The 13,820-nt window shown below is 30.8% G+C and overlaps 3 protein-coding genes across 3 annotated transcripts; 1 reads left to right on the plus strand and 2 right to left on the minus strand.

Annotated features, from left to right (window-relative positions):
• Positions 1 to 313: 313 nt before the first annotated feature.
• On the minus strand, positions 314 to 1,620 carry LOC110278402 (uncharacterized). The gene is made up of 2 exons (XM_021136642.2): positions 635 to 1,620; positions 314 to 473 (listed from the first exon to the last, which is right to left on the minus strand). The coding sequence occupies exons 1-2, from the start codon at positions 1,572 to 1,574 to the stop codon at positions 316 to 318; spliced, it is 1,098 nt and encodes a 365-aa protein (XP_020992301.2). The 5' UTR covers positions 1,575 to 1,620; the 3' UTR covers positions 314 to 315.
• A 145-nt stretch (positions 1,621 to 1,765) lies between these two features.
• LOC107477300 (protein MAIN-LIKE 2-like) lies at positions 1,766 to 2,466 on the minus strand. Its single transcript, XM_016097292.3, has 2 exons — positions 1,922 to 2,466; positions 1,766 to 1,847 (listed from the first exon to the last, which is right to left on the minus strand). The coding sequence occupies exons 1-2, from the start codon at positions 2,464 to 2,466 to the stop codon at positions 1,766 to 1,768; spliced, it is 627 nt and encodes a 208-aa protein (XP_015952778.2).
• Positions 2,467 to 8,142: 5,676 nt separating this feature from the next.
• LOC107477263 (expansin-like A2) lies at positions 8,143 to 9,795 on the plus strand. The gene is made up of 4 exons (XM_016097247.3): positions 8,143 to 8,291; positions 8,378 to 8,666; positions 9,117 to 9,249; positions 9,343 to 9,795. Exons 1-4 carry the CDS (start codon positions 8,171 to 8,173, stop codon positions 9,589 to 9,591), a joined length of 792 nt encoding a protein of 263 aa, XP_015952733.1. The 5' UTR covers positions 8,143 to 8,170; the 3' UTR covers positions 9,592 to 9,795.
• Positions 9,796 to 13,820: the final 4,025 nt, after the last annotated feature.

The following is a 13,820-nucleotide window of genomic DNA, read 5'->3' on the forward strand; positions in this document are numbered from 1 at the left end:
TTCCATATAAAAAAGAAGTGACTCCAGTAATTCTATTTAACACCTGTAGCATGTAGACACATGAAATATATTTCATAATAAATTCATGGATACTCTAAAGGTACAATAGATATCTTAGCAGCCTCCAAGTCAGTAGTACCTAATGTCCAAAACAAGTTTAAATCTGGCTAAACAAAATCGAAATGCTTAAAACTTAAATAAATAAATTAGTACGTAATGTCCAAAACATATAAATTATTCTAAACATAGTCGACATGCTTAAAACTTAAATAAATACATTAGTACCTAATGTCCAAAACATACAATACACCACAACTACTTTCTAATTGACCACTTTACATCGTTCACCAATTTCTTGCATTTCTTGGCCGCCTTTTTGAAAACAGATGGAGTGTATCGATTAGCGCTACGACGTGGGGGATCAATCCTAAGGTTGTAACCTTTGGCTTGGTCATCCGGAGTGCGGGCCTGACCTGTTCACAATAATATATAAACAATTAAATATAGTACAGTAGGTTCTCAAGTCAACAAAGATACCACATATTATCCAAGAATACACAAACAAATATACCATTTATGACCACACAATAAATAACTACCCTATCATGTAAAGCAAAATACAAAATATGAATACCATCATTACGGGACTCTTCGTCCTCATCGAACTCCTCTATTTCATCGTCCTCATCATCATCTTCGGCATCCGGGTTGTCCGCTATATACGCATCGGTCTCCTGCTGGAGTGTGTTATCATTTTCCTCAATGAGTCCCATGGAAACAACGTACGGATTTTGGCTATTAAAAACTCCGCGTCCACCGTCACTCCTACTAGAGTCAACAGATACAAATCCTCCAGATGCAACCGATGAAGTATGGCCTGGATACCTCGCATCCAACGAATGCCTCCCTGGCATTAACTCATTTTGATGGCCAAATTGAGACTGTCCTCCTTCTCCAGCCATAAGCCCAAGCAACTGGCTAAAAGAACCGCCTTCGCCTGGATCAAACTGTGACATACCCCAATGTTGTTGATGATGCGTAAATGATGGGTTGAAGTGTGACTGCGGTACATACTGGCCTGAGAACTGAGGTTGTTCTTGTGGAAGCGGATTCGTAGGTGGTACCTCAGGCGAATGTGGCTCCTGTTCATCATTGTCATCATCCATATCCTGACTACCCTCATCCATATCATGATTACCACCATCCAAATCCTGATTACCTTCATCATCCTCTTCACCCACAAGATTTGACAAACACAAGCGGTTCCCATATTCTCCTCGGTACCAATGCATATAAGTTTCCAACTGAGGCTGTGAAGGAATGGGAAGCTCGGAAAGAACGTGATGATACCTGTTGGTCCAATGCATCACCCACATGTAATGAGTAGGTGCCGTGGCCCAGTTAAAATTCTTAGGACCAGTGAGGACTTCTCCATGCGCCTTATCTAGATTCCGCACCTCCTCAGGCACTCCCTGAACGAGTCCGAATTGTCGCCTATACCTATCGGTAGCATGCCACTCAATACATTCAAATGATACCAAAGGCACTGTAGCGCTCCACACAACCGAGTGCATATAGATTTCAGCAGGTATTATGTTTGGATCCACGCGATCCACAGCATAAGCAACCGATATAAACTGGGAAAAATAAAGGAAACTCATGATTACAATCCACAATACCAATAACAATAAAAATGCTTCATAATTTTGTCCCGCGCCCCAAATTCGAAACTAATACTTCTTTAATTAAAACACACCTGGCCTTCCTAAAGTTCATCAAAGGCCTTCCTAAAGTCAGCTAGCTTCATATATCTATATCGTCGGTCACCCCGCTCCCAGTTCCGCCACCTTATACGATACATTTAATGTTGATAATTGAGTTATAAATATAAATAAAGTGGTACATTTAAAAATTATATTACCTGTTTGCTAGCGGGAAACTGCGGGGCTCCCTAGGAACCGGCGATAGATATGGGAGCCGCATCCAAGCCCAACCGAGAAGAAGTGTTAGTGGGCCATCTATGCCTTTACAGTCAACTCGAGATGCCCGGCATAATGCCCTATAGAGGTGTGCTAGGCATGCAGATCCCCAACTGTATTGTATAATACTACCAAATTCACGTAGCAATGGAAGAAACTTCCAGTGCACACCTGCTGCACCTGATTTATCCCCAAACAAGATCGTCCCGATAAGCAACATAATGTGGCATTTGACATACCTCTGTATACCAACTTCATCAGTCAAGGGTAAATTTTCTTTAAGGTCCCGAAGCCAACTCAATTTAATGCAACTGCCTCTACACTCCGACTTACGCGGTGCAACTCCGAATTGATGCAAACACTCAGCCTCCAACGCTTCGAAACTACTCAATGTCATCCCTGTAACTGGAAGTCCGTCCGTTGGAAGACCAAGTATTAGAGCAACGTCTTCAAGAGTGACGGCACATTCACCAATGCCTTTTGACATTGGACTACCCCAATCTGTGATGCATGGTAAAAGCCAGTAAGTCGTAGCTGCTCCTCTACCCTATCATTGTACCGATCCGGAGGAACAGGATGCTCACATGTCAACATTCTTAACTTCTGCAAAGTTCATAACAAAGTATTACTCAACTTCTTAACACTTACTAGGTTACTACTAAAATAAAAATATTTTATACCACAACAACTATTGATAATAATGATAACTAATACATAAATACCTAATCAAATCTCTCCACAGTAACACATTTATCTTGAATAATATGTAATAATACCCACTAACCACCTACTACTGCATATACCATTAGTTAACTAAAGATATTTCACTGAATTATAAAAAACATTTATAACAATCACTCTATGCCTAAATTCTTTTTGGAACATCATTCATACTAACTAATTAATAGTTTCCCAAACTAAGACTAACTCACAACAACAAGAACATTTACCTTCATTCATTACAATATACCTACTTAATAATTTAAATAGAATTATAAAAATTAAATTAAACCTATTTTCAAAATTAAATTAAACCGTTGGGGCTCCAATTTTTTTTTTAATTTCCTTATATTTATATTTAAACATAAACATAACTATAAAAATTAAATTAAACCTATTCTCAATATTAGTTACAATTATAACCGTTGGGGGTCCAATTTTTTTAATTTCCTTATATTTATATTTAAACATAAACATAACTATAATAATAATACAAAACATTCAAAATTCACATTCTAAAATTTCCGTGCTCTCTATAAAAAACGTCCCAAACTTACTAAATAATAACAATAATTTCACTAACAATAATACTTATATTCTAAAAATTAATTCCAAAAATTCTATAAATCTTAAAAAATACATATAAATCCTAAAAAATAGTAATAATCATTCTATCCTATGGATATTTCTAATTTGCACTTCTAATAACAACAATCATAACAAATAAATATTTTACATTAATACTTTTAAATAAAAAAATTTAAAAACCTTAAAAAAAAACTTACATAATCAGAGTGACTGAGATAATGCATGATATGAAGCTCAGGTCGATCAACATCTCTAGTTTTATTTTTTTTGGGCATTCTTTCATGTATTGAAACATGCAGAAATGAGAGGAGGAAGATGAATAACAATGGGGGCTTCAGGTTTGAAAACGAAAGCTGGGAGAGTGATGTCTCGGAGGGTGAGAGAAGTTAATGCATGAGTGAGGGAGCTGTTATAAGGGCACCGAATTGGGGTGGCTCCTGCTACGCGACACGTGTCTTCGGTGGTGGCAATCGCACGGTCAGATTTGCTGGACGGAACTCGCACGGTGAGATTTGCTTAGTGGAACTCGCACGGTGCGAGTTGGGTGGTTACTGACACCACACTCTCGTCATTCCCCTCCCTCCCCCATAACGGCGTCTGTTAGAAGTTCCGGTACCATATTGAAATTAAAAAGCCAATTTAAACTCTTAAAATTTACTTAAGCGCATTTTTTTATGAGTTGGGCTTTGTTTAATAAATATTAGTTTGTACAATAAGTAAGGAATCAATGGCCCAAATCCAATTAAAAATATGGGCCTAGAGAAAATTTTCATAGAGGGTCTTGCTTTAGGCCCATCCCACATATTTTTGGCATTTCCTCTTGGAATAATTAGAAAATCAAAATGTTATTAGAAGGCTAAAATTAACAACATATTTATATAAATATATATAATTTAATTTATTTTTAATATACATCTTATATTTTAATATGTATTTTATATTAATAGTTAATTTTAATGCACATCTAAAATATATGCCACATATTTCCTTTTTTTTTCTGGTGATATAATTGTAATGATTGCAAAAGAATTAAACCTTTAGTATGTTGTGAATAAAATGGTTTAGGTAAGAGTGTGGATAAAAGAGAGCTATGATGATTGATGAAAAATACTATTGTCTAACACATTGATGTTTCTAATTTTGATATGAGAATTGATTGCTACACCATTTTGATAGTAGTTTTTTCTTTTTTTTAGAAGACAGCTGGGATGCAACGCCTTATATATGCATATTTCTATTTGTGTGTGGTCGGCATAGTGGTCTCTAGCTAGCTTAGCCTATTCATTTGATGGCCTAATTAAATTCTATTGTATAAAAGAAAAAGGAGTATCATTCATTCATTCCAGATATGCCAACTGCTATGCCTTGTTTTTCAAGTCTAAATTGTTGCACCAATTCACCAAAGTCACCCCACCCCCCAATCATTTCATTTCAGATTCTAATATACGTCAATTTTTTCCATTTCGTTTCCAGATAACATAAAAAAAAGTTTAATTGTGTTTTTGATAAGTTTATTATTAATAAAAAATTTTAAATGTTTTTATTTCATGAATGCAAAACAAATATATTAATAATTTAAATTTTTCATATTTTAAATATAAAATTTTTTAATTTATAAATTTTAACATGTGTCTTTAAGATACAAGATAAATAAACTAAAAAAAAAATTCAGTTATGCATTAGAATGAAGAATTATTACAGAAACTTTAAATAACGAGATAGTGATAGAAAATGATGTAATTAACCAATAATTTGGGCAAAGTTTAGACATGATTACAATAATAATAAAATCTTATTTCATTAGATGAGATTTGCTGTATAATTAGCTACTCTTTAATCACTTTGTGCTAAAAACCTTTTTTTTCATTTATAGCCGAAAACTTCTATCAAATATTGAAAAATAAAGCAATAACAATTTTATTTCCACAAATATATAATAGTCATCAGTTTACCCTTTACTTTTAAGCAGGGAAAAAGAATTTTTTTTTCTCCAATATTATGTAATATTTTTTGAAAAATTATCTCCAAATATATTGTGGCGAGTCACTTTTATAAATCCTCATGATGCATCGAATAACAACTTATCATTTCTATTAAAGGTTAAATGTATGCTTCAAGATGTATATCTAATAAGGGATTATTATTATTATTATAACTATATAAAAAAAATGAATATTACGACATGATTTAAGAAAGAAAATAGCGGGACATCGATATAATATAATGAAATTAAGAGGATAATATAAGACTAATTTGAGGCACAGCATAGCATAGAAAATCAGAGATACATACACCAAATGGAATATGAGTTGTAAGATTTTGTGCTTAACTTGAGAGACATTTATAAGCAAGAATACAATCATTATTTAGTTTGGCCTATTTTTTTTATTATTCACAATATTCTCTATTTCAATAGATTAAGAATTAATCAGTTATAAATTTAAATTTTATTTAAAATTTTGTGATTGACTAATAAATTATTATATTTATAAAGCAAAATTTAAATTCTAATATTTATTTAAGAAGATGAATAAATTAATTACTGGACCAACCAAAATTAATTAATTTGACCTAATTGATCCAATGAAACCACAATCTCAAACCTAATTTCCTTTTTGTCTGTCTTGTGGAGCCATACGCGGAAGCCACCTCAAAATATCAACCAACATTCATGCCAATTCACCTACAATATTGTTATTCACCAAATTGTGTTTTTTTCCTATTTCAATATCTCATGATAATTATTCTCCCCTCATAATTCCAAATTGAGATCATACAGCTGTAGTATTGAGATTTGAGACCGAGAATCCGAGATATTGTTTTCCTCATACTAAAAAGTGGAATAATTAGTCCTTGAAAATTGGCATTACTGTGACAACACCTAATAATTGCCAATTTTGTCCTTCACCCCATCAATCCCTTCATCTTTTTTATTTCTCAAAAAAGATCAAATATTCACTTTTTTTATCTTAAAAGAAAAAGTGTTTACTTTATTTTAGTATATAGTACCAAATTTTTTTTAAAATATTTTAAAAGACTATAGTCTAATAATTTTAATCATTAATTTTATTTAATATATATTATATATTTTTTATAATTAATATCAATACTTAAAACTACTAAAACACCATATTTTAAGAACATTTAAATTTTTTTCGTTAATATATACTAAAACACCGATGGATAAGAAAAGTGGGACATAATTTTCCGAAAGCACTAACTAAAAACTCATCATCACCACGTAATCAGTACCCACCTCCATCATTATCTATATAACTCGTAGGTGTCATCTTAAATATATTTAAAAAAAAAAGATTTTGTGTTACTGTATTAACTTTTATGTAATTTGATATATCGAGTTATCAACTCAAAATAGCTTAGTGCGTAGAATAATAGGTCTTTATAAAAGTAAATAAAAAAATGATTAATGAAGGCTTTGCATTACATAAGAATTTCTTCCATCTTACATTGGTGGTCCATATTCAATGTTCGCCAAATCATTTTATATTTTATTGGTGGGTGATTAAAAGTCCAGTTATAAAAGCGGACAAACAAAATTGTTGTGTAGAAAATATGGATCCTCGACAAAGCTAATTTGACAAATTATGCACGGAATAAAGTAAAGAAACTCTTTAGTAATCTAAGAGCATATAAATTAAAATATTTTTTTTTCTTACAAGAAATATAATCTTCATAAATGTATATAAGCATAGCAACATTAACGCTCGAGTATAATTAATCATCATAAATGTTTATTAAACATAGGAATATTAACATCTCTTGACTATAATTAATCTTCGTAAATGTATATTTAAGCACACAAATATTAACATCTCTTGACAATAAATTAACTGACACTATTAAACCTAATATGAGTATTAATTTTAACAATGTTTGATAGGTCATACAAAATAAGTGTAAAGTAGTTTAAAGTTATCTTATTTTATATTTTTAATTATTATTTATTTTATTTTGTATTGTTTAATTACTATTAAAATAATTGAATAATATTAAAATAATAACTATTAAATTAAATTAAATAATTTTTTATTATTATTTTTTTAATATTATTTTATTTTAAATAAATATGGTTACTTTTATAAAGACATCTTAATATTATAAACAGTTAATATAATTTTGAGAAATTAGATTAAATCACTAAACCAATAAATTCAATCGGGTTAACTGAGAATCGGTTAGACCAATTCAGTTCAGTAAAAAAAAACAATTGACAACAAACTAATCAGTAAATTGATTAATCGGTCAAACCAATATATTATTGATGTATGAACATCTTTTAAGAGTTTTTCTTATCATTTTCTTAATAAAGTCAGTGATCTATGTTTAAGTCCCTTATATTCTTACTGCTTAATAATTTACAATATCATCTTTACATAAAAATATCTTTATTAAAATTACCCCCTTAAATAAATTAGTAAACGGTGAGTAAAATAGGTGTAGATAAGAATTAAGAAACCACCAAGATATGTAGCTAAACATATTAGAAAGTCAAAAGTCAAAACGTTATTACTGCTACTATATTACGCGGTACTCTACTCCACTCTAGGGCTCTAAGCAGTTAAAGAAACTGGATAACACAGCTGTTTAGGATTGGCACATAGTACACCCCCACTAAGTCAGACACAGTTACCATTTTAGTCATATTTATTAATAAGTTTTGTATTTCATTTCTTATTATAGTGAATTAGGGAGATAAGAACCGAGTGAAATAAAAAAAAAGTCATAAAGTAAGTGTAACTATTTGTCTTTGATGGTTTGTGTAGCCGCGGTGTTGTTGAATGTTGATGCTGACGTGGCTTATTCATTGATTCCCTATAAAACAGAGTGTATGTTATCATCAATGAACACATTAAGAAATCGACATGGCTTTCTTTGTTTGCTTCTCTCTGTTGTTGCTTCTTCTTTCATCATCTGCCACCGCTTGTGATCGTTGTGTCCACCAATCCAAGGCCTCTTTTTTCTCCAAAGCCTCTGCTCTGTCATGTGAGATTTCTACCCATCTATCACTTTCATTCATTCCATTTCCATCCATTTGTGTTATTAATTCTTTGAATATATTATTGTTGCAGCTGGGGCGTGTGGTTATGGTGAATTGGCACTGTCGTTAAGTGCTGGAAACCTTGCAGCTGCTGTTCCTTCCATCTTCAGAGATGGTGCTGCTTGTGGTGCGTGTTTCCAGATTAGATGCAAGGCCCCAAAGCTCTGCACAAAATCAGGAACCAGAGTGGTTCTTACTGATCTTAACAAAGATAACAAAACTGATTTTGTTCTTAGCACCAGAGCCTTTCAATCTTTGGCTCTCAAAGGAAAAGCTCAGCATCTTCTCAACCTTGGCATTCTTGACATTGAATACAAAAGGTATCAAAATAATTTTAATCATTTAATTTGTTGTTATTCTTCACAGATATTATATTAAATAATTTAATTAAATATTTTAAATTATTTAATAATTTAAATTATTATGTATAAGTTTGGATAAGATAATATTTTTTATTTTTTTCTTTTTGTTTTGGTATGTGAAATTGTGAATGTCCCCAGTGCTCACCTACCGGGGCTGCTGGCACCGGCCCACCGCAAAAAGCGAACATCCATGGTGGACCATAGTTTCAAAAATTATTTTATTCTAGTAACAGCAACGGTCTATGTCTCTATGTTGCATTACATAATATTATATAATGCGGTGTATTGCGTATAGTATAAGATTTGCTATGGACGTTCAAGCATCGTATAGATTTAGAAATATTTCAATTAAGTTTGACTTAATTAAAATACTTACTTGTTTATTTATGGATGAATTTAATGGAGCAGGGTACCATGTGAGTACAAAAACAAGAACCTGGCTGTTCGCGTTGAAGAATCAAGCAAGAAGCCAAATTACTTGGCTATTAAATTTTTGTATCAAGGTGGTCAAACTGACATTGTAGCCGTTGATGTAGCTACGGTACGTTACATTACATGTTCATTAAAACATCAACTCACACATGGTACTTCTTGTTCGGTTAGATATATAACTATTTAAGTGTCTGTAACGTAGGTTGGGTCGTCAAATTGGAGTTTCCTAAGCAGAAATCATGGGGCGGTGTGGGACACAAGCAGGGTTCCAGAAGGGGCATTGCAGTTAAGGTTAGTTGTAACGGCAGGTTTTGATGGGAAGTGGATTTGGGCACAGAAAGAGGTTCTTCCGGCTGATTGGAAAAATGGTGTCATCTATGATTCTGGTGTTCAAATCACTGACATTGCTCAAGAAGGTTGTGCCACTTGCGATGATGGTTCTTGGCCATGACATCAACAAATTAAATATTACATATTTCTCATCTATTCATAGTTATAGAATACTAGTCAGTATATAGTTAGTTATATACTACACTAAGTTTCAATTTCATTCATTATTATTATTATGGTGGTATATTATATAGGACTATATATAATTATATACCCTCTACCTTGAGAAATTAAATTGATAATAAAAATAGATTACCTTGGGAAACTTCATCCTCTCTCTTTTATAGATACTCGTTTATGTGAAAAAAATTACCTTGAGAAAAATAGAAGTGCTAACATCAATCTCTATGTCATTGAGTAACTAATATATTAAAATTTTAAATTTTAACTTAAGCCTTAAGGATTATTTGACAGCTAACAAGACATTCACACCACTTAGTGCGTTTACCAAAATGGTATTTTGTAGATCAATTTAATAATTTCCATCTTACAATAAAAGAATTTGAGTTATCAGGGACCAATACTTTTTATTAAAAAATTCGCAATTATTAGTTTAAATATAAGCAAAACTAAGGGAAAAAATTGATACTACTTTTTAAATTTATCTCAATATATAAAGCTTTCTATACCATCAATTTATTAAAATTAAACTCTAAAAAAGTATTCCTCCAAGAGTAACTATTTCTACAAACTAATTATTACACTAAATAAAGATCTTTCACTATTAAAGAAAGACTATTAATCAACTTAGGTTGGTCGAGTAGTCAATTCACTCGTCCGTTTAAGCAAGTGTCGGGGGTTCGAATCCCACCTTGTACATGCAGTAACTCATTGGCCAGCGGCAGACCCTTAAATGGAGCTCCGATTCGCGACGAATTAGTCATTTGTCTGTGAGGTTGGGAGATACCGTGTGCAACCAAAAACAAAAAAAGAAAGACTATATTATGTGTATACCAAACTCAGCCATCAAAGTCAGTCACCAATATAAAATATATGCCGAAATATAAATACACATTGAAAATAAATTAAATTATACATGTATTTATACACGAATATATTGGTGATGATTTTAGCAGTTGATTTTAGTGTCGAATAACATTTTTGATTAAAGAATCTAAACTCCTTAATTATAAATTTTTTGGGTCTGACTTAATTAGTATATGGACAGGCTTTCGTTTAACAATAGCAAAGTACTATACATATATAGTAGCCCAGCCCATATATTAGATGGGCTTTCATGATCTAGAAAAACTACAAGATTGGGCCACTTTCTTTAATACTGATATTAGTTCAGAAGCCATTTTACGACCAGAAACTCAAACTAAGAAGCCCTTTCGGATCAAAATATAAAAAATGGCCTATACTCTCACCCATTGTGGACAGCAACAGAAGATTTAGCCATTTATGTGGTAATTTTATGTTGTTGATGTTCACCCAACTTGGATTGGTGCAATAATTAGCAACAGTTTTAATCTAGTTTTGTATATGCAAAAATCTGACTCGTGTTTAGTGGTAAATTTTTAAATAAAACTTGATCTATGTCAAATTAATCTTTAATCTATCAAATTAAAAAATATCGTAAATAACAAAAAAAATAAAACAAGAATATTTGCATTTTAAAAATAGTATATTTAGTTTAACAAAATAAAAAAAATAGATTGTTCACTTATCATTTCTGTTATGTAATTACATATATAGGACAATAGAAATTCCAAATGATGAATGTGCATGAAAAGCTGTGATCATTGCCAGTGTATTGTATGCATGGCGCGCATGTCAACTCATAGAATATATTTTATTAAATAATAATAATAATAATAATAATAATTGGTTATTTATATCTTTTGTTTAGGTGCATTTATTTTTATTTTTTCTTAAAGAGATTCACCTTTGAACACAATGATATTCATTTGTCGCAGATTATCTATTTATGGACAAATACTTAGCTACAAATGCTTAAAATGAAAATCGAATTTTCGACCTCTGAATTAAAAGACCAAATGATAAGCTAAAAGGTCACACTCACGTGCTTATCTTATACGTAGATTCATTACAAATCTTCATTTAGCGATATCAACACCACTCAAATACTGTTTAAAATAAAAGATAAAAAATGGCATATATTTATGATAGATAACAACACATTGTTACATAGATATTTATAACTGATCTCATATTATTAAAAAAAATTATATAATAAAGGAAAAACAGAAACACAATTTGACTCATTCTTAACTCGAATGTATTATTGTTGTTGGATAATGGAAGTCAGTCAAATGCGACTTTTGTTGTGCCAACAAATTAAGCTGAGTGTTGTCATATCGACAGCGACATGAAAAATAAGCAGATTTTTTTTTTCGGATTTAAATAAACAAACTAAAGTTCACATCATATAAACTATAAAGGATGTTGTTAGTTGTTACATATACTTACCATATTAACTTCTGTGTGAACTTTAGGTTACACAATATTGAATTAACATTCAAATTAGGTTTCAAAAAATTTTAGATTGCTTACTATATAGTCTTCAATAATTTTTTTTTTAAATTCTTATAAATTAATTCCATCAGACGAATTTGTCACTTCGTTAATTTAGATTAAAAATAATTAAAGAATTAATTTGTCCAACGAGAATATAATTTTCGAAGAATCCTAGACAATAAAAATTTGTAAAAAACTAAAATGTCCGATCTAAAATATTTTAAAAACTAATTTAAATATTTACTTCACAATAGTTCGTTTATGGTTGATATTAATTTTTGTAAATTAAGAGTGACTTAGAGTGAGTTTGTGATTTTGGTAATGATCTCTCCCTCCGCGTATAAATAAAATAATGGAGAATCAGATTGATGTCGGAGCTTTGTTTAATTTAATTTGGTGATACCTCTAATTTAATGATATGATATAAAGGAAATTTTGTGGGGTTTGGCTGCTTTAAGAGTGTCACCATATTCTGGTGATGAGAAATATTTTGGGTGTTAACTGTTAAATCTATACTATATATATATCACATAAAATTTCGCCGTCATAGTTAATAAATTTAAGATGCACTAAACTACTATAATGAGCAACTACCATAAAGAATATTATATAGAAACAGTGTTAGTTACTAAAGTACTTAGATGTCATGATATATTGCACACTTACAACTATGTAATTACAATGATGTATGAATACACCACTATCTGAAGAACCTAAGCTATGACCTATAAGTAAAACAAATCTATATATATACACGTTAAATTTAGAGAAGCAACATTGTTAGGAACTCGAAAATAAAAATTCAAGAGGTGGATTTTGGAATTGATTCCCACGAAATTTCTTTCGCCATTAAGTGTGAGATAATATTATATTCATATAGTACTTATATTTTATACTAATTTATTTTCGTACTTACATGCAAGGATCTAGCTATAGTACAAAATTAATTAAATATTGGCTTTGATCAGTTTGTGATTCCTTTCATAAGGCAAAATCTTTTAGTATATTGTTTTATTAATACTTTAACTTTATCATGTGCTTCCCTTTGCTTTGCATTATTATATATGTGACAAATTTAATTAAAACTTGTTTTTTGGCAAAATAGCTTGGATATCCAAAGAATCAAGAAAATTCGAAGAAGGAACATAGGAAGTTGCTTTTGATGTGTCTTTATTATGTAATTATATGAATCTATTATATATATAGAGGAGGACAATTTTGTTAGACTTTGATCTGGTAAATGATAATTGCTATAGCTATTATTACTTTACTATATATAGGATTCAAGGTGTACTAGAAGAAATTGGAATGCATTTTTTTATTATTATTATGGCAATATATAATGGCCTCACCATATACTTGATTGCAATGAGGTCTTGGCATAAGACTTCCAAGTCAAACCCTGCATCATGTCCATTAAAGAATTGTCCTTTTTTTATTTTCCATTTTTGGGTCATCTTGCCAGAAAGTGACTTTGAAAGGAAAAAGATTTTTTGTTACAAGAAAATAAAAATAATGTTCTAAACGCGTCGTTGCTTTTGAATTCACGATAATCATATCTTTTAGGTCTAGTTTGTAGACTTTGGGCAATATAAACAAATTGACTTAACCAACACAAATTAGCAATATCCCGTTGTTTTTACAAGAAAGAATAATTACTTTTAAAGTAGTAGAAGGTGAAAATTGTCCTCTTTACTCTCTCCTTGGTTGCTTAAAATGATGATGTCCATTTTTGTAATTTAATGCTTATAGAATAAATTTTCTTTCTTATTAATATAATTTTTAAAGATTACCTATAATTTTATGACA

The sequence above is a fragment of the Arachis duranensis genome, chromosome 3 (assembly GCF_000817695.3).
Source record: "Arachis duranensis cultivar V14167 chromosome 3, aradu.V14167.gnm2.J7QH, whole genome shotgun sequence".
Taxonomy (NCBI): Eukaryota; Viridiplantae; Streptophyta; class Magnoliopsida; order Fabales; family Fabaceae; genus Arachis; species Arachis duranensis.